The sequence below is a fragment of the Mycteria americana genome, chromosome 9, assembly GCF_035582795.1.
Source record: "Mycteria americana isolate JAX WOST 10 ecotype Jacksonville Zoo and Gardens chromosome 9, USCA_MyAme_1.0, whole genome shotgun sequence".
NCBI lineage: Eukaryota > Metazoa > Chordata > Aves > Ciconiiformes > Ciconiidae > Mycteria > Mycteria americana.
This window is the reverse complement of record NC_134373.1, coordinates 17536611-17560813: the sequence shown is the minus strand read 5'-3', so window position 1 is coordinate 17560813 and position 24203 is coordinate 17536611. Positions and strand designations below refer to the sequence as shown.

The 24203-nt window shown below is 39.7% G+C and overlaps 1 protein-coding gene across 1 annotated transcript in view; it reads right to left on the bottom strand.

Moving 5' to 3' along the window:
* Positions 1–24203, bottom strand: part of ZNF385B (zinc finger protein 385B) — a 171053-nt gene that overhangs the window by 51235 nt on the left and 95615 nt on the right. Inside the window, exon 3 of the mRNA XM_075511768.1 lies at positions 5088–5218. Coding sequence (XP_075367883.1) covers positions 5088–5218 — 131 coding nt within the window. The remainder of the gene's footprint in view (positions 1–5087; positions 5219–24203) is intronic.

Genomic DNA, 24203 nt, shown 5'->3' with positions numbered 1-24203 from the left:
CCATAGATAACAGGTTGGCAACATCCAGTTGGCTGCATCTGTAATTTGCTCCTCCTGTATACAATCCTGAGCTCCAGAGCGTACTTTGGCACTGCGGCAGGGCATTAAGTGGCTGAATTCAGACCCTGCTAAGGAAACGGCAAGCTCCCGAGCCGCGGCGCCGTGCCAAATGCAGAAGAGGCGCTTGGCGCAGAGGGGCGAGGGAAGCTGGCGATACGAGTGCCCTGCGCTCTTATCTGCAGACCTCCGCTTCTGCCTCGGCGGATTACTGGGCCCTTCAAATGAGAACTAGATATGTAGCAAATAAAAATGAGGGACATAATTGAAAATGCAGAAGAGGAAAGAGCAAATTAGTTCCCCCCAGTAGTTGTCTTGGGGGTAGGCCAGGGATACTTAGTCCAGCAAGGCTAATGCTGGAGAAGAGACAGAGATTTCTGACTAAGTTACTAGTCAGCTCTTCTTTCCCTTCCTGTAGCCCATTCCAGCTGGCTCACCTTCACTGGCAGATGTAAAATACTTCTGGTCCACTTTGCAAGGGGACTGAGGGAACTCTAATATAAAGAATCAGCATAAACCTACTTGAAGAGAAATAGACACTGAAGCAGTAAGTAGGCCACATTAACCTGTGTGTCCTCTAAAATATGAAGGTATGAACCAGCATTTAGAAACCAATCATGGGCTAGTTAGATGGAAAATATTTCACTAATGTGAAACCTACAAGAGATGCTATAATCTTTGATTACCCCTGAGGCCATAACAAACTCAGAAGGTAGCATATGAATTGCTGATTATTTTCCATGATGATAGAATCTGAGAAGTTGCTGATACTGCTTTTGTGCAGACTGACAGGTCCATGGCTATACCACTTCGACTAAATTTGAATCACGTAGTGCTGCTCATTTCAGGACAAGGTAGAACGCACTGGAGTTTTGAGATTTTTTTTCTCATCCCTTATTTTTTTTTATACATCCCTTATAGGGAGACGCAGACAGTGATCATTAACTTTGCCTTGCAAGATAAATCCTGGCTTTCAGCCACTTTAGCGCATGCATCATGATAACCTTCCAAGATGTGATCACAAAGCATCCTTTCTTCATTCAGTCCACAAGATGGATGACATGAGACAAAGAATCAGGGAGGTGTAGAGAAAGAATGGTAGAGAACGTGAAGCTGTGTGGTGGAAGCCAGCAAGTGTCAAATTCAAGATTACATTATAATGAATGCACAATGGGGACCACAGTAATCTTAACTTTGATTTCCACGGACTTTATGCACTTTACTTTGAAGTCTTACAGATCTTTAAATGTAATCAATAGGCAAGACATTACATGCTAAGGAATCATTGAAGTCATTTTAGCGTGCTAAAAAAGAACTCCACTTAAACAATACCTTTTTGTACACATCCATTCCAAATTGGAGGTACCAATTTGGGAAGTTCTTATAATGCTGTCTCCCATAGTTGTCTGCTATAAGCAAGAACAACATTTTAAGTAATACCAGCCGAGCATTTGATTCAAGCTATGCATTTCAGACAGAGGGGTATGAGTAACTGAGCAAGAGCTTTTAGAACTTGATGCCAGGACAAACATGATGACACCTTTGGACCCGCTGCTGCAGCACTTCTGAGAGAGGGTTTGTCCTGTGCAGCAACTCAGGTTCAGGCTGTGACAGCCTGATCATGCCTGTCCTGTTTTGACAAAACTATTTGCTAGTGCTGTGAAAAGGCCAGGAAAGAAGAGAGCACCTATTCTGCAATACCTCTCCTGCCTGGAATCCTTCATTCTGCCCTTAGAAGATCCCTTTCTGGCTGATCTGTTGAAATAAAAAGGCACCCTTACTGTGGAATAAAGGCATATATCCAAGGAGTTAGTGCAATCATTCCCCAATTAATTTTTCCTATATAATAAGTAAGTCCTAAGGAACAAAGACAAATTTAACTGGGGCATGAATTGGTAAGTACTATACATAGGTCCACAGAATTTTTAGAACTATTAATGTTTTCAGGAGAAACAGAAGGGAGGCATTTTAAACTAAATCACACAATTCCATCAAGAAAATAAGATATACTTGTGGTAGGCATTTCTTTTAAAAAAATCAGGGTCTGCTCAGTGCTTCATTTGAAAGTACCCCATGTGGAGAGAAGCAAGTGATCAGAACACTTTCACAAATGAAATGGGAACACTGATGTTTCATCTGGAGCATCACAGATGTTTTCAGAATTTAAAACTGTCAAAGTTAGCTATATAGGAAAGGGTTTACCCCAGATTTTAAATATATTTCCATAAATAAGAGAAGTTCTTTTGGAAACACCGTAGGGGGTGTTCCTTTAAACATGTTTGTAGTCAATATATTTTACCTTGTTTTTCTTGCCCTGGTAGTTACTGTATCAAGCTCCTAAGCAGAAACTTTTCTTTTTTCAGGCCACTGAAATTAAGTTAGAAACTACCTCCTGGCAAGGTTTAGAAAAAATGTTTCTATATCTGACTGCCATTGAAAATGAACAGGTGGGTCCAAATAAGTTTTCTCTTGAGACCACATTTCTTTTTGCCACCTTCAGTGAACACATGCAAGCATGAACAGTGCCCGGGCATGTGCTGCAGGGTCCCCTCAGTCCTACTGAAGGCAAAGAGATTGAGTGCTGCACACAGAGGTTTCACTCTCTGCAGTCCTTGACAAGCCGTCTTATGAGTGAAGTGCATAGATTTCCCATTTGATCCATAAGGCAAATGATGGGCTTTTTTTCGGGGAAGGGACGAAAAGCTCTTCTAATATTCTATTCCTGCACAAGATGAAAAATTACGGCGCTTTGGATGACACATACATTATGGGTCAACTGAATTTAGCTTCTACTCACTCGAACTTGATCTTCTAGAAAAAGGCTTTTTACAAACCTTTACATACTCCCCCCAGCACTTTACAGTGAAAAAAAAAAGACTATATATACACACACATAGAAATCTACATTTGCAAAGGTTGTGCTAAGTTAGAAAGAAAGGAAGTGCATGACAGCTGGCGTTCACTGTGCCTGTCGGTAGATAACCATGAATGATTTAGTTTTCCAATGAGTTTTAAAGTCCATTGTAAAAGACTGTTAGGGAAAATCAATACCTGCAAGATAAATGGCAAAGTCTGTGAATTAGAGTAGTACTGAACCACTGTTCCTCAAAAAAGAGAGTTTAAACATGCAGTGTCTGTGGTGCATAGCAGCATGATTTTATATAATTATCGAGAATTCCAAGGGAGGAAGTAGACACTGCGTTGACAATATTTGCCAATTAACCCAGGCCTCTCTTTTTTAATAAAACCCATAGAAGTTTGGAGAGGAATGACAGGTGTGAAGGATAAACACGCCAGGAATTAGGCAAACGGAATGTAACCCAGATGAACGTAAGCTAGGGTACATAGGCAAAAAGAGTCTAAATATCCACGTTAATCTGTCTCTAGAGGCTACTGCAACTCAGAATTTCAATAATACCACCAGTAAGCAAATAACGTTGGTTGACTCTACAACTAAAGCATCCCTAAAAAAAAAGATTCTCCGAGTCTTTATGTAGAGTCCTGTGAAAAAGTTCACCTATAAAACCAGTGCAACTGGAAAGCTGACAAGTCAATAACAAATAAAATTCTCAAACGTATTAGAAAGAGGATGGAAAATGAATATGAATTGCATCAGGCCTAGAAGATGAGAACGACACACTGCTTTCTTAAAACTGTATTGAATTTTGGTCCTGCTCTTTAAATATACCTGGACTTTTTTAATCTTTATCTCTTTGTACACATGCACATACCCCCCCAGTCTATACGCATGCACATCCCCACATCTCCCTCATAAACACGCAATTTTCACGTATACGTTTTGTAATGAATTAGTAATATTTGCTGCTGTTTATAATATACATTGGGCTGCTGACATTTGAAAGAAACTGGCTGATTCGTCACCTCGTAACCATCCCACAGCACCGTGTGCTGTAGCACAAGGCCTGTCAGCAAGATGCAATTGCAAGTCATGAAGAAAAAAAAAAAAATCCTCTTGCTGTTTTAACTTCAGACAGAAGGTGAGTTTGCGAAAGGAAACACTGGGAAGTGGTTCAGCCGATCACTGTCTGGAGGTGGTGACACTGCTTCCCTTTCCATCACCCCCGCAATTACAGTGACAAGTGTGATGCTGTACAGTTCAGGCAACGGTCACGTACGAACAGATTGTACTCGCTGACTTAGCAGAAATGACCCAGAGCAGTTTCCTTCCTGTTGCTATTAGCTTACTATTTGCCAACTCGCTCCGTGCTGAATTACCACCACACATGGAAACCTGAGTGGCAACATGCAAAATATCGGGTTTGGTGTACTCATTGCATTTAGATAATAATTAATTAAACAAATGATAAAATGCGATAGCATAAAAGCATTTTGATAACATTCAGAACCATTTTATGAGCTGTTAAAGAAGCAAGAACTGCAGAAGAGAGTATTTTTGTTTTGAGCATTGCTGCTCTGATAAACTTGGAGAACTACAGAAGCATTGAGCATTATTTTGGCAATAATTTTTTTTGCAAAAACCCAAGATGCTTTACCATAAACTAAAAGCAGCAGGTTCACATTTTTCACATTGGTTGGCTGCGCAATTTTAGACTTTATTGTTATTATACAGGATTAACAAGATCCTCCAGTTGCTTCACTGGCTGCAATAGACTTAGCTTGATTCAAGTCAGTGGAAGATCTTACCTGTCATACCTGTTTTTCCATTAGCTTTTGCTTTTTCCTTTTCTAAGCACATGGAAATGCACATGCCCAGGCAAATGCTCAAAATGATTCTATCGCTCGTCCAATCTCTATCGTGAGGGTTTTTTTCAGTGTGCAAACACCACTCCAACAGACCAAGTTAAAAAAGAGTGGCCCCGTTCACAGTGAGAAGGCTGGGTACCACTCAGTCTTTTACACAAGGGAACAGCAACTACCACAGCACAGACAAAAAGGGTTCTATAAAATTGCGTCAGCAATGCACTGTTTTAAGGCAGCCTCAATACTGCATATTAGAACCGTCTTGGTATGCATACACTGAAACCAAATGTGGAAACACCTTTACTTACTGTGTTAAAATTTGGGAAGAATCCAACAGCAGAGCTGCTGTCCACAGGGAAGGACATAAAGGGTTTGATATCCAGGGAAGGCTGCATCATCAAGGTAGGTGTGCGCACAAGGGTGGGAAGTGTAGTAGTGCCTGCCAAGAGCAAACAAAACCAGGAATTCATAGTATTCTCCTTTCCACGTCACACACAGTATAGCTATCTCTTGCTGACACAACCGCCAAGAAAAAATAATACAGGGAGGAAATAAAGTGGCTCTGTAGGAGTTAATATCATTAAAAGAAACCTATTTCCACACACTACAGATGAGGCAGAGCACTTCCCTATGGCCATGGATACTCAGAGGCTGAAGAGGAGACATATGGTATATAAATCACACTGGCAGGTAGAATAAATCCTTTCTAAAGCTGAAAAATTATTCTGTGCCAAAAAGGCCAGGATGGATGCCCATGAAAGTCAGATGCTTTTGCAATTCATGGTTGCCTATTAGATCAACTAGCACAGACAATACATGCAAGCTGAAATCCAGAGGTTTGTTTCCAAATAGTGACCTGCGTGTTTATTTTTGACTCTTCTGACAGCATCTGTAACTATCAGGTGCTGCACAAACATCGTTTCACCTAACATGTAAAAAATGCCTTCTGTTTTACAGTGCAAGGCAAATATTAGAAAACAGCCAACAACTAAATAATGAGCTAGCACATAAACGAACACAACTCCTTACATGCAATGCAAACTAGCATTTTCTTAATTGGAACCCAGATCTTTCTCTCCAAACAAGAGCTTTCCAGAAATCTACATGCTGAAATTCTTTCTCCATACCCTTGAGAATCATTCCCCAGCAAGACCCTGAAGGAATGGGAAGGCACAGATGTCCAAATATTCATTTTTAACTAGCTGTCTGCCCTATTCACACAATAGTGTGCCTAGTACACAGCTTCCAGCTATGCCTGTGGGAGTATTTTTTTTCTGAAATCATACAAAATAGATTTCAAATAAAGTTTCCCTCATTGAAATAAAAAAAAAAATAGGCAAAAAAAAAAAATCTCAGTTTCTCCTTCCTGGGTTGAATAAATAATTCAACACCTACTGGAGCAGGCACTGGAACACAAATGTCCCACACCTCTGAAGGAGGGTGAGTCACTCTCTGCCTCTCCTTCCTCTGCCAGAATGTCTCCATAATTACCTCCTTCTCCCACTCACCAGTGGCCAGCACATCAGCCAGGAACATAACAGTCCTCTTAGGAGTTCCTCTAGTCTCAAGCAGAGCTGACACAATACCGAAGCTTTTTCTCATAGAAGTTGTCTGAGCTTTGTAAACCCAGTTAGGAAGGAGGAAAAAAAAAGGGGGGGAGAAAAGTAAACAAGCATTTTCCCCCTCTTCTCCCATGAAATCAAATCATTTGCATCTACTTGCAAGATGCCAGGTAATCCATATGGGCTGCCTGACTACCAGTCTTCCATTAAGGGATCTCCCTTTCTCCCTGTTAAGGACACGCAAAATTGAAGGCAGAGCAGAAATTTTCCTCTTTTTCATCTCATCATCCTGCCTCCACAGACACAATTTCAAACCCATCTTACAGTATCCAAGAGGAAAGCTGAGTTCAGAAGCCAGATGGGGCTGCATGGATTTTTTGGATGACCACACACTTATAACTAGCCCTGAGCTCAAATTTTGTAGATGCTGGCGAGACAGTCATTTTGATCACAGCTGCAGCACAGTAAACATTATATTATGGTCTAGTAGATGAATAGCAGGATATAATCTGTTCTCTGTTTCTTCTACAGAAAAGTGTGATGATTGCAGAAAGATGGGTCATTTACAACTATGGAGAGCGAACTGTTGAACACCATCCCAACTGAGCTGCACAACTTGAAAGGAAAAATATGTTTGAGACACTTTCCCGGAATATTTTCTCCCTTCTCCTACCTCAATACTTTTATAAATGTAAGATTTGTTTCTGCATAAGCCCATGAAATTCATTGACAGGTGTGCTTAATTAACTGTAAGTCAAAGCTTATTCAAGTGGAGTCACAAACGTCAAAAAGCTAAAGGCTGTCTAACATGCCTATAGTTTCTTCTTCATATCCATAACGAAAAAAAATGCATCAATAGGAAAGCAGTGTGTCAGAGGATTTATCCAAAGGAAGTATCTTCAACTGCAAAAACTATGATTATTTCTACTAGCTAGTTCTGAAACAGTAGATTTACATAATTTGGATTTCAGAGTTGTATTCAAACAGCAGCTATGTTGTATTCAATTATCTAAAGTCCATAAAGTGCCACATCAATCTAACTTCTACAAATTTCTCTGAAGTTCATAAGCAATTAAAGATCCATGAAGTTAAAGAAGACCTGTCCTCTCTTTACATATACATACTTCAATGAAGCTATGCTTACATACTTTAACTAAATTTTACAGAAAAAATATCACAGAATAGAGTAAAACTGTCACTGATATTTAAAATCAGAGTTAAGCTAGGTTTCTGATGCTGTCCTGGACCAAGGTATAGAAATCATTTGGCATAAAAGTTTTAAAAATTAAAAAACAATTAGCATCCTCCTGCAAACAATGCAATCTTCTTTGTACTCCGTGGCTGAGTACAGATCATTTCATGTGGCAAAGACATTTGAAATCCGCCTGCAGTTTTGCAGTCCATGGTGTTTCTGCTGCCAGAGTTAATACATGACCAGTAGACTAGGATACATTTGGAGTCTGTACAGAGCAGAAAACATACGGACCTACCAGACTGATTAGTGGAGGCATTAATAATAAGAGATTTGTTCACTTCTGTTTGCCAGTTTACTACTTCAACTATTGCCAATCAAATACCAGTGACCCTGTTTGACTGAAGTTTGATTTTTAGACCCACCTTTGAAAGCCTATAGAAGAATGATCAGATAAAGATGACCTAAACTACAAGTAGAAGCACTTCAGGACAAAATCATCAAATCAAAGAGAACAGGGCACAGATTTACACTGGCATTGCTCCCAAAGGTCAAATAGATTCTCACTGTCACTCCACCAAATCTGTATGCAGACCTGAGCTAAGCAGGAATGCTGGCAGAAGAAAGATGTAGCTGACAAGCTTCATTATTTTCATATGTTTACCATTTCATTAGCATTTTAATGATAAAGACAACTTATCATGTCAAACACAGATTGTTTTAAACTACTTGTAAATCTTTGTCATAAATATAACTGATCTTTCTTGTAAATTCATTTGGTCATTTCAGCTTCATAATTTTTAAACATTATTTTACCTTTGTAACTTCGACTCCCACAGCAGGAGTTACCTACGTAATGGAGATGCAAGTAGCAGACAGACTTTGCCAAAAGGCACTGATCCTCACTGGTCCCTTTCACCCTTGTCTAAGAGGAGGAAAACAGGTTTTCATTTGAGCAGATGATCCAAAATGTCTCATTTTGTTAAAAGTTTTTCTTCCTCCTACACATATTTATCTGAAAACAAGTCCCTGTGTAACAGGCACTGCTCCTCTTTAGCCACGTACATATGGCTTCACGCACGCTGCAATGAACCGGGTCACTGATGTTTTTGCAAAAGTTATGAAAGGTTGTCATCCTTACCCAAATTTGATCTGTCTCTTACAAAAAAGGCACATAATTAATAGATTAAGCAGTGAAAGTGATATTTTGGGGGAGCAATTATAAAGTCTTGTATCGGTCAGTCCCGTCGCAAGACGAGTCCCAGGGGCCAGTGAGACATGCTTTACCCCGGAGCCAGAAAGGGGGCAGAAGACACGGGGACTCAAGGAGTCTCTACCACTCCCCCCACCCAGCTCTTTTGCAGCTTCACAGGAAAACTGCAGAAGCCAAGACTGGCAAGATCGCAGTTTTGGCACAGGCAATCACAGTTGACTTTGGCCATGGTTAACAGTCACTACTCATCTTTTTCAAGTAAGAGTGGTGTCAAGTTCAGTCAAATCTAAGTACATGATTTCTCCCTTTGTACCTTCCTGAAAACTATTTGTGAAAATATTACTTCTATGATTTTCTCCCTAAGTGCTTTTCTTTATCACTGACAAACAAAAAAAATTGGTGTAACGCCTGCACGTTAATTCCTCTGATTTGGGTCAATATTAGGCCGTTACATGAAAAAACTCAATTCCATCACAAAACTTACTCATCTAAAAATCATTTTGTGAACAATTTCAGCATACTTAAAGAAATTAATTACTTTCCAGACTTGAAAGCATGCTCTTCCAAAGTCTTCGTTAAAGGCAACTATAGAGAAATCTAAAGCCATACTCAAGCCTCTCCCCTTTTTCTATTACCTAAAGATGCTACTACAATGTTTTAATCCTCAGATCCAAGGAAGCAGTCCACACTCAAAAATAGGGCAGTGGAAGAGTAACTGAAGTGCTATCAGAACTGAATAAAAGTATCCAGTTGACAAATTTCTGTGAACTGGACAATCTACGTCCACCTCAGATTGCACGTGGTTGCTTTTGTTTTAACTTGTGCCATGGACGGTATTTGGGAAAACTTCAAAGGGACATCATTTGAATTATTAACACCCACCACTGCTTACACAAGTTACACCAAAGAATTTTCAGTTTAGGAACAGGTTGTGCTGGCTTTTTCATCCCTGAATTGTCTGACCATTTTCAGCTATGAGGAACCTTTACTTTCTACACCAACATTGAGTAGTCTCATCTGGCCAGGAAACAGTACCCATACAACTGATGGGAGGGGTGAGATCTGGGCTTTCTCCTCCCTTGACCTTTTTAGCACAGCATTTTTCAGACACTGCTTGAGCCAACAGTATCCCTTCAATGGTGGATGACAAGTTCTCCCTTTCATTCTGTCCACATTGGCTGAATTCGTTATGGGCTGCAACTAAACTACACACAGCCACCCTGCCTTTAGACCTCACACTGTCATCTCCATTTTCAGTGTTTTCCTTCAGAACTCCAGAAGATGCAAGATCAGGCAGGACATGTTTGAAACAGCTCCCTGGAAAGATTCTGAGATAATTCTGCATCTGTTCATAAGCTTTTCCTGGGACTCTACAGCTTTCAGTACAGTTTAATAATTTGTCAGCGGAAGTTTTGAACATTGTCAGAAATACTTACTTCAGCATGTAGCTCAAAAACAGTTTTATAAACAGGTTAGAGCCAGAGGTAGTACTTAGGCTTTCATATTGAATAAAACTCTCTTCAGCTCTACTGACTATGCCTTAGAAAAAACAAAAAAAACCCCAAAAAACAAATACACACACACACCCCCCACACCCCCCCCAACAAACTTGCCCAAGACTTTCCTACACTTGCTTATACGCAGCTTTATGGAAAGATTAGCACAATGAAATTATGTTTATAACCCCCCCACCTAACTACAGAAATGCACCCCATAAAAAAATTAACAGCTTTCTCCCCTTATATCTGATGCCCCCATTGCATCATACTGCAGACCCACCTGCTTTCACTACAATTTTTTTTCCCCCGTAAATGAAAGGCAAAATCAATCCCTTGCAAGTCACTACATTTTGTGGTTTAGGTATTTACATGACATTAGCCCCTGAGATCTTTCCCAAAACTTAATGTAAATATTAGTCTTTTTTCCTTCTCAGTATGATCGCTTTACAGGATTTTCTAATTTTCTGATTTTGTTTGTTTAGTTATGGCTATACATGAGTATTAGAGAATGTCATGTGTTTCCGTTACGCCTAAGAAACGGCTAAAAACAAGTTAAGTGCAAGTAAAGTAATTCTGAGTTTCTGAACAGCGGGTGTTGATATCAAAACGCTTAAGGAAAAAGCTATTCTAGAAGTATTCCATTAATAATACTCATGGAGGTCAACCTTAAGACACTCTCCCCTCTTAAATAAAAAGCAATGTGAATAAATATAGTATTTTAGTAGGGTGGGGTTTTTTTTTTTCAGAATTCACTCTCAGAACAAACATTGCTTCCTTATAATATAGTATTATGACAAATGAGACTTACAATATCCATAGGGATTCCAGTCTGTCAAAAGTAAAGTAGTCAAGGAGAGATAAGATCATTCCTTCAACAGATTTTCCCAAATGGCAAATTAACATGGTCCTAAGAGATAACTCACTATCCAGGCAACGTAACTTATTTTTAAATGTAACTTGAAGCAGAAGCCCAGCATACATGAGACATGGCACAGCCCCCAGTTGACAACAGGAAAGATGCCAAGAACTTTTCTGCCCTCAGGGCACTATACAAGCTCACTCACTAATGAATGAGGATGCAGCTCCTTTGGGAGTTGACATGATTACCACCAGAGCTACTGTTACACACGCGTCTTTTACAACTTGGAGACTACACTGAATTCATACCTCTTAAACATTAGTTTAAGGGCGGTCAGACCTTCCATTGGCTTTTAAACTGATTTAAACAGCACAAACCATACATGCACATCCATGTTTGGCAACTAAAAATGGGTAAATCCTCAAAGATGTGGGTTTTTTTCAAAAGCCACAAGGAAAGGTGGCAAGAACTCATGTAGATCTTACGGCTACTCAATGGCATTAAGCAAGAACCACTCTGTGTAACACTTATAAGACAAGTGATAAGAACCCATTGGTCCAGGTCTAGCCTTCCATAGCAGCATATGGATACAAAATGACGTGCCAAATACTATGCACTCCATTCTGAGTTTATTTTTTCAGTAGATGTTTCAGCAAACCCAGAAGCATTTGATGTAACTTCACTGCAACTTACAAGTTATCTATATATTGTACAGTTTAAACTCTTTGTGCTCAAGAATGATTTACCTAAAAAACATGCCAGATTATGAAAATAATTCTCTCCCTACAAATTAAAACATGATTTCCAGTATGCTTGAGCATGAAGTTAGTATTTCCATTATTATCCATCTAGAAATAAATGTTCTATGAAGGTGTGCTAACAGAATTCCATATTACCCTTTCGTATAAAATCACATAACGTGAAATGAGGTATTTCTACATTTCAAATACCAACAACTAGGATTCCACCAACTAGGTCGATAGCAAAAATAAATTGAAATCTGGTGCTGCTGAAATGAATGGAAGCTCTGGCATTTAATCAATCCAAAAAGTCAACCATCACTTACTTACCTAATATTGATAATTATATATACCTCATTTACAATCAGAAAAGAAGTATAGCTATATATTGCATGTATTTCACATAAGTTTTCTAAAAATAAAAACATAAACCTACTTGTACTTACAAGTAAGCAAGTGTTCATTAGATCAGACCCTTCCTCATTGAAATATTAGGGGCTGACTTTGAATTACTTTAACTTCCATGAATTGTTAATATTCCTCTGTCTATCTAATTGTTTTCCATCTCCAATGTCTTCTGATTGAAGGACGTTAATTTCAAAAATCATAAATACATAAATACATATAGATCATAAATACTATGCATATACTGGATACAAAGACAATCATGGAAAAGTTGATACTGAAAACCTCTTTTATAATAATATTAATATTCAAAAGAACTGTGTTGATATTTATTTCCTTAATCTCTATATTTAGTACATCAAAATAACGAAGAACAAATAATGATGTTTACTGGGGGGATGGGGAGTCGGGGGGCCGGGGGGGACAGAAGCATAACAATAAGAAACTGGAATTTCAGTATTTTAGAGACAAATACATCAAAACATTAATCAAGAAAAATCTCATTCTTCTTGCAGTTGTACTGCATTTCTAATAGTTTGCAATAACAACAGGAATCCCCGTAGGTTTTGTATAGAAAATACCAGAACAGATGGAGTGGGAGGAGAAGTCCAATAATTAGAAGTGGAACAGATTATCATGCATTTTCCTTAAATAACTGTGTTACAATTTCCTGATCATAACATTTGGAAGAGCCCTGTCCCCCCCTGGATTTGCAGAACGTGTGATGCACACCCCTGTCCTCTTTCTCCTTTAGCCACCACTCTTGTGTTCTTGCGGCGGAGAAAGGACTTGCACACCTGCACAACACACAGTCTGAATTTTACAGCAATTGTGCTACACTGTTCCACGCATTTTTTTTGCAGTATTTATATTCCCAAGTCAAGTGAACTCCAGAAGTACTGTACTGGTACCAAAGCATGTTTGTTAGCACTGGCTCCTTGTCAAGTCTAAGCAACTAAATAAATTAAGAAACATCCTCCACGAACTATGTTTAGAAGAAACACACTGGCTGCAGTACAACTGAGATTTGCTATTATCTATTGGTAGTATGGAAATATTTGTCATTAGTTTCTTAAAAGAGGTAGTTCTTCTCTAGACTTCTAAAGCAACCAAGACAATTTGTTTGACTGGAAAGCAGAGTAGCACATTATAGCTTAACACCATCAAGCTCAGTAAGTTGGATTTTATTCTAATCAAAGTGACAACTATTAATAAATAGAACGCTCCTGCCTGCATTAAAGTCAGGTGGAGCTTTGCCACAGCCCAAGCAAGCAGCTCTGCCCCCTCCTCTGTTCTTATCTGCTTCTAGGAAACGCTGCTTTGCTGTTGTTTTTGCTTTTAAGTTTTCCAAGTATGACAGAAAAAACAGCTGCACCTTTTTCAGCTCTCTATTCTCTTGCCATCTGCACTAATGGAGATCTTTCAGAAATCCTTAGGATCCTTTTTCTTGATTTATTCAAACCAGGACCCCCTTGCCTTTTCCACTCTCTCAACACAAAGGTGCAGTGAGAGAGGGTATTTGCTTTTCTGCTGTCACCCTTAACTAAAAACACAACATCACCACATGGCTACTACCATGGCTATTGGTCACAATCTTGTGCAGAGCATGGTGCAACTTCCATGCCAGTCCCCATTTTTTTTTCTCAGTGCATATTCTTAGGTGCTGGGCATCAAGCCTGTGAGCGTCCCAGGATGAAGGACTGCATTCCCTCTCAGTTCAGGATTCTGATTTAACACAATGTTTCATTACAAACCAAAACTTCCCTACTAAGGAACAGGAGCAAAAAAGCCCAATTTACATTACCTTAAAAGTTTCATAATTTGGGGGATGGGACTTGGTTGCAGTCAGCTTTTCAGAGAGTCTGTTATCACTTCACCTCTCATATAACCTGATGTTTCTCAAAATCCAACTCTGATCCTGAATTCTGTCACCACTGATCTCATCTAATCTTCAGTGAGCCTCAACACAGACCTTCTTTCAGGAGGTACTGAGTTGCTATCCACTAAAACCAAGCAAGTCTGTCACCGGGAATGCTGCTGGGTGACCGTTTTGTTACTAGTCAGTCAAAACCATTATGCCTTAACTTTTATATTTGGGGGATTTATGTCTGCAGTTGCCTTCTTGCTCCTTATTCCACTTCAGTACTCCAACACCAGCTCACCAATGCTGTGCACAAAGGTAACAGGGGTCTAGACCCATATGCATCCTCACGGGTATGTCTAATCACTTAACCACATTAGACAATTTCCAACTCTCTTAAAAGTCATCATAACTCAGAGAATTTCATGCCTCATTTGCTTTTCCCACATATTACACAATCACCTCTAAAAAATACAGTTACCTAAGTCGCTTCTTGTTTTCTTTTTGGAAGTTCTTCTATTGGTATTGCTCCCTAAATATCCTTCAGATAAAAGATTGCAACAACATCTAATTTAAGTTTGAAGTGGTCTATTGAAACTATCTGCAATGGAAACCAGGATCTCTACTGAATGAAATCTAGTTTTCCTTCCAATGAAAATTTTCAACTTTTCAGAAATTTCAGAAGAAGTTTGAATATCCACTCCACCCCCTTTCTACCCAAAGGGTCACAATTTCAGTCACAATCTTCCCCTTAGTTGCTATTGTTTCCATAGTTAGGTACATGCTTTTAGAACCACCACTATTTTGCTGTTTAGAAATAAGAAACAATGAGACAGGGAAGAAAGGCAGATTGAAAATCCTTCATAACATTGTCTGTGTAGCCTGCAGTCCACACGGAATTTAACTGCTCTGCCACGGCATAGGGCACGCAGAGTACAAGCACCCATCCAAAAGAGGTCAAATGTGTAAAGGTAGTGGGCAGATTTACCACGCATGCAGTTTAAGTTAAGTCCAAGTGATATAATCCTTTTTCTAAGAATGGTTTAATGAAGAAATTCCTAGATGACTTAGAAGTAGTTTAAAGAGAAAAAGAACTATTTCATAATTTCCTAGTTAATACTACAGAAGGGAAAAGCTCCTCCTTCCCAAACTTCCCTAATATTTCCTGGTGCTCTATCTGCTGCTCCTAACTAAAGCAACAAGAATGGCTTCAGAGGATTTCAACTTTCTCCTAATCAGACAGCATACTACATCTCCTTCTTTTCAGAGCTCACACTCATAAAAGTCACAGCAAGGGACAAGTCAGATCTCCGTTTCTCAAGCTTTACAAGTTACCAGTGCACCCTGTTGCACTGTACCTGGAAACATAAAAAGTGCAGAGACCTCACCCCACTCAAGAAAGTAGGAGCCAGACACAGCACTTCTCTCACCTAAAAATACGAATAAAAGTACTTTAACCTGACTGTGAAAAGACTACAAGAGTTGCATTTCTGACCGAAGTTCTTTAGGCCATTTACGAAGGGAAGACAGATACTACAGGTTCACCGGTGCCTTGCATTATTCAGAAGCTGCAGAGGTTTTTGCTATGACCACACAACCATGAATCATTTTAGCAAAGCAAAAGCATAATAAAACACAGACCATGTAGTCCCATACAGGCTTCCCACTGTCAGTCGGTGCCATGATGCTTACCTTCGTGCCTAAGGTTGCAATCCACCTCCTCTGCAGCATTTAAACATACAGACAGCGTAAGACTCAGAGATAAATAATCCTTTCATTTCAACATGGTGCTTCTGTGATGTTAGGTGCTATGAGACAGCGGGCAACCAGCAAGCCTGAACAAATCCGTGCTGTTGTAATTGTGTGCTTAGCTTTAATTACCCTTGAGGAGAGTGTTTGCAACTTGACTCCAGAGGGAGGGCAGCCTGCTGTTGACATCACCAGGTCAAATATAACCTAAAAGACTGATAAACTGTATTTCAGTGGCATTTTCCCTGTTGTTATTCTTAGAACTAAACTTAGGGGTTACTGTTTTGGATGGCTATCTGGCTGTTCCAGAGCTGAATTTTAAATATCTTCAGGGGGGAGGGGGGAGGAAGTCTGCTTGAATTTTTTGAAAAGTTCATAAAAGGGGACCTTGGAGCACAGGGTTACAGACAGTGCGGGGTCATGACATTCAGAAGATCAAAGTCCACAAATCCTGACTCTCCTGAAATAAGGTGCACTGCTTTACTTTTTCTCAAAGTCAGTATTGATGAATAAGTTAAGAACTTGAAAATTTATGAAACTATAATACATGCTATCTACCCTCTCTTACACAGGAAGGCAGGCAGGCAATAGATTTCAAATTAAAAGATCTGTTAGCACAGATCACCACACTGGTGGTCTTACGGAATATTAATTAACCACTGGTATCTGATTAGAAACCTTATTCTGCTTTTGGGTGCAGCAGTGCACCAGCCCTACCAGGGCTGGACCATAAAGACTTTTGATGCTGTTACATTTTTCAAAGACTGCATGACACGAAGCTAGGCAACCCTACCCTCAGCTACATTCAGAAAGAGAGACCAAAAAAAAAAAAAAAAAAAGGTAGTATATAACAGAATGTTTCTGTTAAATTAAATTGAGATTGGACCAAAGAAATTTTTCTGACAAAACATTCAAATTGACTTTTAACAGGACTTCAGCTAGTATAAGCCTTTCAAAAAAAGTCACCTCTAATTTCCCAGGGATTAATTAATATCACTTTAATATGATTTGTTTCATAAATGAAATCTAATTAATCAAACACTATACTGAAAATAAAGATAAATAAACAGAAGGTAAGTGTTGATGTCAAAAAAGCGTGAAAACCTTTTTATGACACGTGCTATACAGCCTGCATCTACTTTCCATGACCACACTGGGAGCAGACTGGGCAGCCCCACTGCCCCTCCGTTCCCGACACTTCCCTTGAGCCAGCACAGGGAGTCAGATCCATTGGAAACAAACTGGCAACAAGCCAACAAAAGAGAAATTTGCTTTCAACCAGACCAGTGAGCTGGTCGAGCTGAACTCACGGTTGTGAAACAGAGAGTACCGACACGCGGGTGGCTGAAAAGAAAAAATGTGTGCGCGCTGATGCTTCTCATTCTCATCCAGACTCGCCTGAACTGGCCCTCATCTTTCTTGCAGCGTGGCAGACAAATTTCATGCCTGCCACACTGTTTCTGGTTGTATTTCTCAGGATGGTATCCATCTTAGTTGATAACGTGGCAGTGTTAACTGGCATTCAGCTTGTGATATACAGCAATCCTTTCCTGCATTCACAGAGTAGTGATTCCCACTTATGTGCTACATCGGTTATCACTCAGGTCCTGTTTTCCTTCATATACTTTGGCATAATCCATTTGTCCCTTTCTTCAGAAGTGAGATAATCTAATAGTTCTCAAACTCAGTTTATTTCTTCTTCTCTTTAAAAAATCCTGTGACCCTATCGGCTCTCTTCTAGTGCTCTGGGACTTCATGTACTCTTCACAAGTGGTAACAGCTCTGATGTTTCCATCCATGCCAAATATCCTTGCGTCACGTTTGTCAGAACCATCCTTTTGAAGATTCTGGTTCATCAAGACACTCTAACCTGTTCTTACAGGTTTTTGTTATTTATATTGATGACTGTCAGGTTAACACAATTGATCTTTCTAATGAAAAATAATGCAAAAATGGCACCATGCAACCCAAACTTCTTGGCTTCCTCTGGCGTTCACAGAATAACAATCCACCTTTTTCCTTGGTATTCTGTAAGTATTGTAAGTGCACTTAAAGATTTCCTAAAGTTTGATGCTTATTTCAGTCTCATTTCTTTTCTAATTTTGTCCTATACATTTGTGTTACTCTTTCTTCATAATCCTTAGTAATTTAAACTACTTTTCATTTCCTACATATACCTATAGTCCTCTTTTGCTTGATGCCATAAAGAGCTTATAGTTTAGTCAAATTATCCTTGCCACACTTTATATCTTTCCTCTGCCAGGGGAGAGTTTGCAGTTGTGCTCTTATTAGGGTCTCTATTAAAGTATTTCCAAACCCTTACAGTACACTTGATAGAAGAAATATCCTGATAAGCGCATCTTGAAGAAAAAAATCCAGTCAATCCTCTCTTCAAAATTACTTTCACTACCAGTCATTTGGTGTACTACATTGTTTCTATCAATAAGTAGATGTAGTAGCATTTTGCTGTATAACTTAAAAATCAGGTAAGATGGCTATTCTGTTATTATTTCTATTAAGAAACAGCTCCCTCTCACTTCTAATAAATATCCTTTGCATTATCTTAAAAATAAGTGTAATATTTCACTCCAATTTTAAAAGCAAAAATCCATACTTAATATTTAGTATCCTAAATGCTAGTTTAAAGAGTGATCTAAGCAGCATATAGGCTTCAGCCTGCCTCCTAGAACAGGCAGATGTATTTCCCTCACCATTTCACTTTCTATATCCCTGGTTATATACTGTGGTAAATAATGGAGCCTATCATTCTGAGAAGTAACAATGAAGGAACGAACACTACATTTTTTAACTCTGTCCTGATTCCTGTTTTAAGAATGAGCTTAAATTCCCAAATGCTGGACTTCAAATTCATGTTTAAACATTTTTTCTAATTCTCCCAGGAGTACCACGTATATTTAACCTCACTTCATACTTAGCTGTTGGTAAGACTAAAGTAAGAGAGGCTTTTCTGACTGAAAGGCAGTACACATTTTACAGAAAACATACAGTTTGAAATGTGGCTCTGTATCTCTGAACTTCGCAAAACTTAACAAGGAGAGATGAAACTACATATTTAAAAGAAAATGTGTTTTGTTTTTGTGAGGTGGGAAGAACTAGCAAAAGGCCCCAAGGAGGGAAAACACTGCTATTACAAAGGCATGGCTTCCCCCCACCCTACGATGTTTCTGGTAGCTATAATGCCACTCACTGCAAGAGAGAAAGTAAAAACCTTGAAATGCAACCCAGATTATTGGAGAGAGAATTATTTGTGTAAGATTTTGAAGTCACAGTTGAAAGCATTTTATAAGAGTATACTTTTAGATGCTAAGAAATCTTAAAAAGACTATATCTATATGTATTGGGTTTGCGTGGCAAGGTTTTGGTAGCTGGGGGGGCTACAGAGGTGACTTCTGTGAGAAGCTGCTAGAAGTTTCCCCTATGTTCGATAGAGCCAATGCTGGCCAGCTCCAAGATGGACCTGCCGCTGGCCAAGGCTGAGCCACTCAGCGACAGTGGTAGCACCTCTGGGATAACGTATTTAAGAAGGGGGAAAAAAAAACAAACCAAACCAACCTGCGCAACACCAGCAGCAGTCAGAAGAGTGAGGAGCGAGAATATGTGAGAGAAACAACTCTGCAGACACCAAGGTCAGTGGAGAAGGAGGGGGAGGAGGTGCTCCAGGCACTGGAGCAGAGATTCCCCTGCAGCCCATTGTGAGGACCATGGTGAGCCAGGCTGTCCCCCTGCAGCCCATGGAGGTTAACAGTGGAGCAGATATCCACCTGCAGCCCGTGGAGGTTAATGGTGGAGCAGATATCCACCTGCAGCCCGTGGAGGACCCCACACCAGAGCAGGTGGATGACCGAAGGAGGCTGTGACCCCGTGGGAAGCCCACGCTGGAGGAGACTCCTGGCAGGACCTGTGGACCCATGGAGAGAGGAGTCCACGCTGGAGCAGGTTTGCTGGCAGGACTTGTGACCCTGTGGGGGACCCACGCTGGAGCAGTTTGTGAAGAACTGCAGCCCGTGGAAAGGACTCATGTTGGAGAAGTTCGTGGAGGACTTGTCTCCCATGGGAGGGACTCCACGCTGGAGCAGGAGAAGAGTGTGAGGAGTCCTCCCCTGAGGAGGAAGGAGCAGCAGAGACAACGTGATGAACTGACTGCAATCCCCATTCCCCGTCCCCCTGTGCTGCTGCAGGGGGAGGAGGCAGAGAAATCAGGAGTGAAGCTGAGCCCAGGAAGAAGGTTTTAAGACTTTTTGATGCTGTTATGGGGGAAAGTGTTTTAAGATTTAGTTTTTATTTCTCATTATCCTACTCTGATTTTGATCGGTAATAAATTAAATTAATTTCCCCAAGTCAACTCTGTTTTGCCCGTGGCGGTAACTGGTGAGTGACCTCTCCCTGTCCTTATCTCGACCCTCAAGCCTTTCATTATATTTTCTCTCCCCTGTCCAGCTGAGAAGGGGGGTGATAGAGCAGCTTTGGTGGGCACCTGGCATCCAGCCAGGGTCAACCCACCACACTATAATGTACCTCTGCTTTTCCCTTTTAATTGCATATATTTGCTGCTGAGAAAACCAGGGGGAAGCAAGACAGCTTTCATAAACTTAAGGCCTGGAGGTATGATGTGTGATGTACAAAACTCCAGCAAACGGTCCAAACTTGGATCTGTTACCCTGGTGCAAATCTGTCATCATTCCTTTTAAGTCTGCAGAGTCACTAGGATTAGCAGCAGTACAAGTGTGAAATTTGGCCGATTAACTTCAGCAGGAGGAGCTCTGTGTAGAAACAACAGCTGCCAGGTCAGGTGCTATAAGCTAGCATTTCTCAATGCAAAGGAATAGTAAGAGGAGGTACCATGATATTTGTTAGCATGGTTTCATGTTTTCACTTTGATGCTACATGAACAGAAACTACTACATGCTCTTCTTTGACTGTTCTTATACTGCTGCACAGAGAAACCCAGTGAAGACATGAAATATATGAACACCAAATGGAAAAGTTAAACAATCATGACATTACATGGATAGCAGCATTTGTAGCAGGAGGACCAGAGCAAGCAAGTCACACAGAATGACTTGCAGCCCAGGGAGAGGATCACAGCTTACCCCCTCCTCTGTCTATTACCACATATTCTGGACTACACACTGCAGCTCTCCCTCCATTTCTGTGCAAGTGTCCTGAATCATAACATCTCCTTGCACAAGGAGTTGCTACAGTAGCATGCTAAATTCGGCAAGAAAAGTTGGCAAAGATAGGGATGAAAGACTGGCTCCTTAGTTAAGGTCAAGGCTCCTATGTTCCTGTGGATACACCAGTCATGGTTTCACAGTTAAGTATGCATTCCACAATGGGTTTAAAATATGCCGTATATTTCTGGAATAAATACAGCCTTTTCAGAGTGAAACAGAATATACTCACTGCTGTATAACCTAAGGAATCTACCCAAAGTCCCTAATTCAGTAGCTGAGGTTCCTTCAGCAGTGGTGATTAAGAAGTAGGCTCTGAACTTGCATTTTCAGAAGTACTCTCTGAAGGTCAATCATCTACAGAAGGAGCCTGCACACTTTTAAGATGGTCACCTACAACAGACAGCATAAGCGATCTCCCTCCACCTCTACTGGCGGTACCTACACCCTTGAAATTTCGGTGTCGTTTTTAAAAATTTTCAAGACCATTCTCTGGAAGTATTTGATATTAGAGTCTGGGTGAAACTTGTCCATAACTGTAGTATGTGCCTGCCAGCACAGGAGACGATCAGGCAGCTGAACTTACCATTAACTTGCTTTTATGCGCTTTGATCAGGAAGCTGCATGATGGCCTTAGCTGCTTTCAAAGGAAAAAATTCCTTAGGTATTTAAAGAAGGGTAGTCAGAGTGGAGAATAGAACAGGAAAGAGAAGAGTAAGTCCATTTGCCAGTAGTAGAATGTAAACACATTAAAGGGGAAAATAGATGTAAAGTATTCTAAAGCCACCCCTTAAAGATGTGACATGGATTAAGTTTTAGGTTTTTTAATTTAAGGTCCATTTCACCACAAGTTTTGCAAAGACGGTTTTATCTTACAACTTTCTACCAACACAGAAATTCAGGCTTCTACAACACTTTTTTACCACGACATGAACTTCAAACATCTATTAAACACTTCTGAAAGTTACACAAAAAAATGAGTCATGCAAAGTGAAATTTAATCCTCAGATGTCTTTTCTATTATAGAAGAACAAAAATGTATGTCACATTTTAAAGGCTTTATGGAATGCACATTTGAATAGAGTATCATGACTGATATCTCTATTAAAAAAAAAAAAAAAAGATAGGTATGTCTTTAGTCAACACTGGAGCCAGAATAGAAAATAGCCATAAACATTTTCTTTTTCCCAGATTTAACAGCATCATTTGCAACAATGAACTCCAGAAGAGCCATCATTCTACATGAAAAAATATCAAGGAAATCTGTCTCCACACAAATTGAGAAGTAGTCATCCTATGGCATGAGATCTCACCTGCAGCACAGTATTTAATTCTTGGTATCCATGATGAGGGATAGGAAAAATGAGCTTAAAGTGGGAATAAGAAGAAATCATAAGAGCAGCTGGATTCCAGTGTAGTAAGAATTAGAAAACTTCAACTAGTTGTGAGATTGTAAACCTCTGTGCGTATAAGAACAGAGGGTTGGACAAGATGAGCCTTGCCCAATATTTCTATTTCTGTATGTGCATATTCAAACAAAACAGTGGAGAAAAATCTATAAATCAATCTAAGGCCACCTGGTCTTCAGATGTTGGGCTAGGTATAGATTATAGATTGATAAATCAATCCATCAGGCAGCAGTGCAGAGTTAAAATAAGATCTAGGCAAAAACTACAGAAAATAAGAATATCTGCACATTCTGTCTGAAAAGTTTTTTAAAGGTGACCTTGGTCATGCAGTAATAAATATGAAAAAAGGTATAAATAGTAAAAACGTTTGATGCGTTTCCAAATAATATTTGAGTTGCAAGAGCGAGGGATTGACCTGCCAGAGTAGCAATTAAGGTGAAGGAGGAAAAAGCCCAGTTCCCTCTTCTGCATAAAACCATAATGCATGAAGCCCAATAACCTAGCCACAGCATGAGGGACAAAGCTCAAAGCATCAATGTATCCCTTAAGTCCTTGCTTCATGTATCAGTCCTTGTCTGATAATGCTTATTGTGTTGAGCAGCAGGTACCTTTTACCCTGAAAAGGATTTACAAATTGAAAAGAGTCTGAGGCAAGGCAATATAAGAAGCAAGCTCTGGGAATTATAGCAAATACAAAAAGTTAAATATGGACACCCTAGGAACGAGACAAGACAGACATAGAGGCAAGAGTGGGGACAGGGTATTTGAAAGACTTCTGAAGTAAAGAATTCTGAAAGGTTTGGAGAATAGAGAGAACTGAAATAAAAGGATATAACTGAGAAAAACCGGTCTGAACATCAGGGAAAGCTTCTTGGCACCAAGATTATTCTGAGTGATATTTAACGTTCACGGTGGCAGCCTTTTTGAGCTGAACCAGACTGTGGAAATAATCTCCCAAGAGAATTTGGGAATCTCAACCGCACGCGCCTTTTTATCAAGACTGAATAAAACGGTGTTATATGTACAAGAAAAGCAATTCCACACTGACAAGGAGAGGATTAGGTGACCGGCAATGGGTACTATGATTGCAGTCGTTAAAGACAAATTGCAATAAGGTATTTATAGCTAGTGTCAAACTTTTCTTTTATGAAGTACAAACATGGCCTTGCTTGATTTCAAGGAGGCTATGTCTTTCAGAAATAGTTTTATCACAAGTTTTGATCAATAAAACAAAATTTAACAGAAGCAAACAAAAACACATATGCTACAAGCTAACATCAATGATGTCCTCAGTGCAGTGTATTTTATCGCATCCATTCTACAGCACCCAAGTGGGTCCTTCCTGCACAAACCTGGTTGTCAAAATCTTAACATCATAACATGGAAATATATAGAAATCTCTCTATACTTCTTCATACAGAGAAATAAAAAGCTTTAGCTTAATAAGAGACAAGAGCACTTATTTCTGTCTGAAATTTGCATTTTTTATTTTACTACGGTACTTGCATTTTTTGCGTTCAAAATGCAGAGAGCAATATAAACACTAACAGAATCACTCCGATAGGAATTATGTACCTAATTCTTGCCTACAATTAAAACAGAAAAACTTTTCACGTTTACAGTTCTGTCAAATCTGGTTGTTGACAACTGAACATTTTAATACTGCTCAATACAGTAGCAGTTGCAAATTCTGGGAAAAGAAGGCTGCTAAGATTCCCTCTCACTCTGCAAATGGAATTTTCC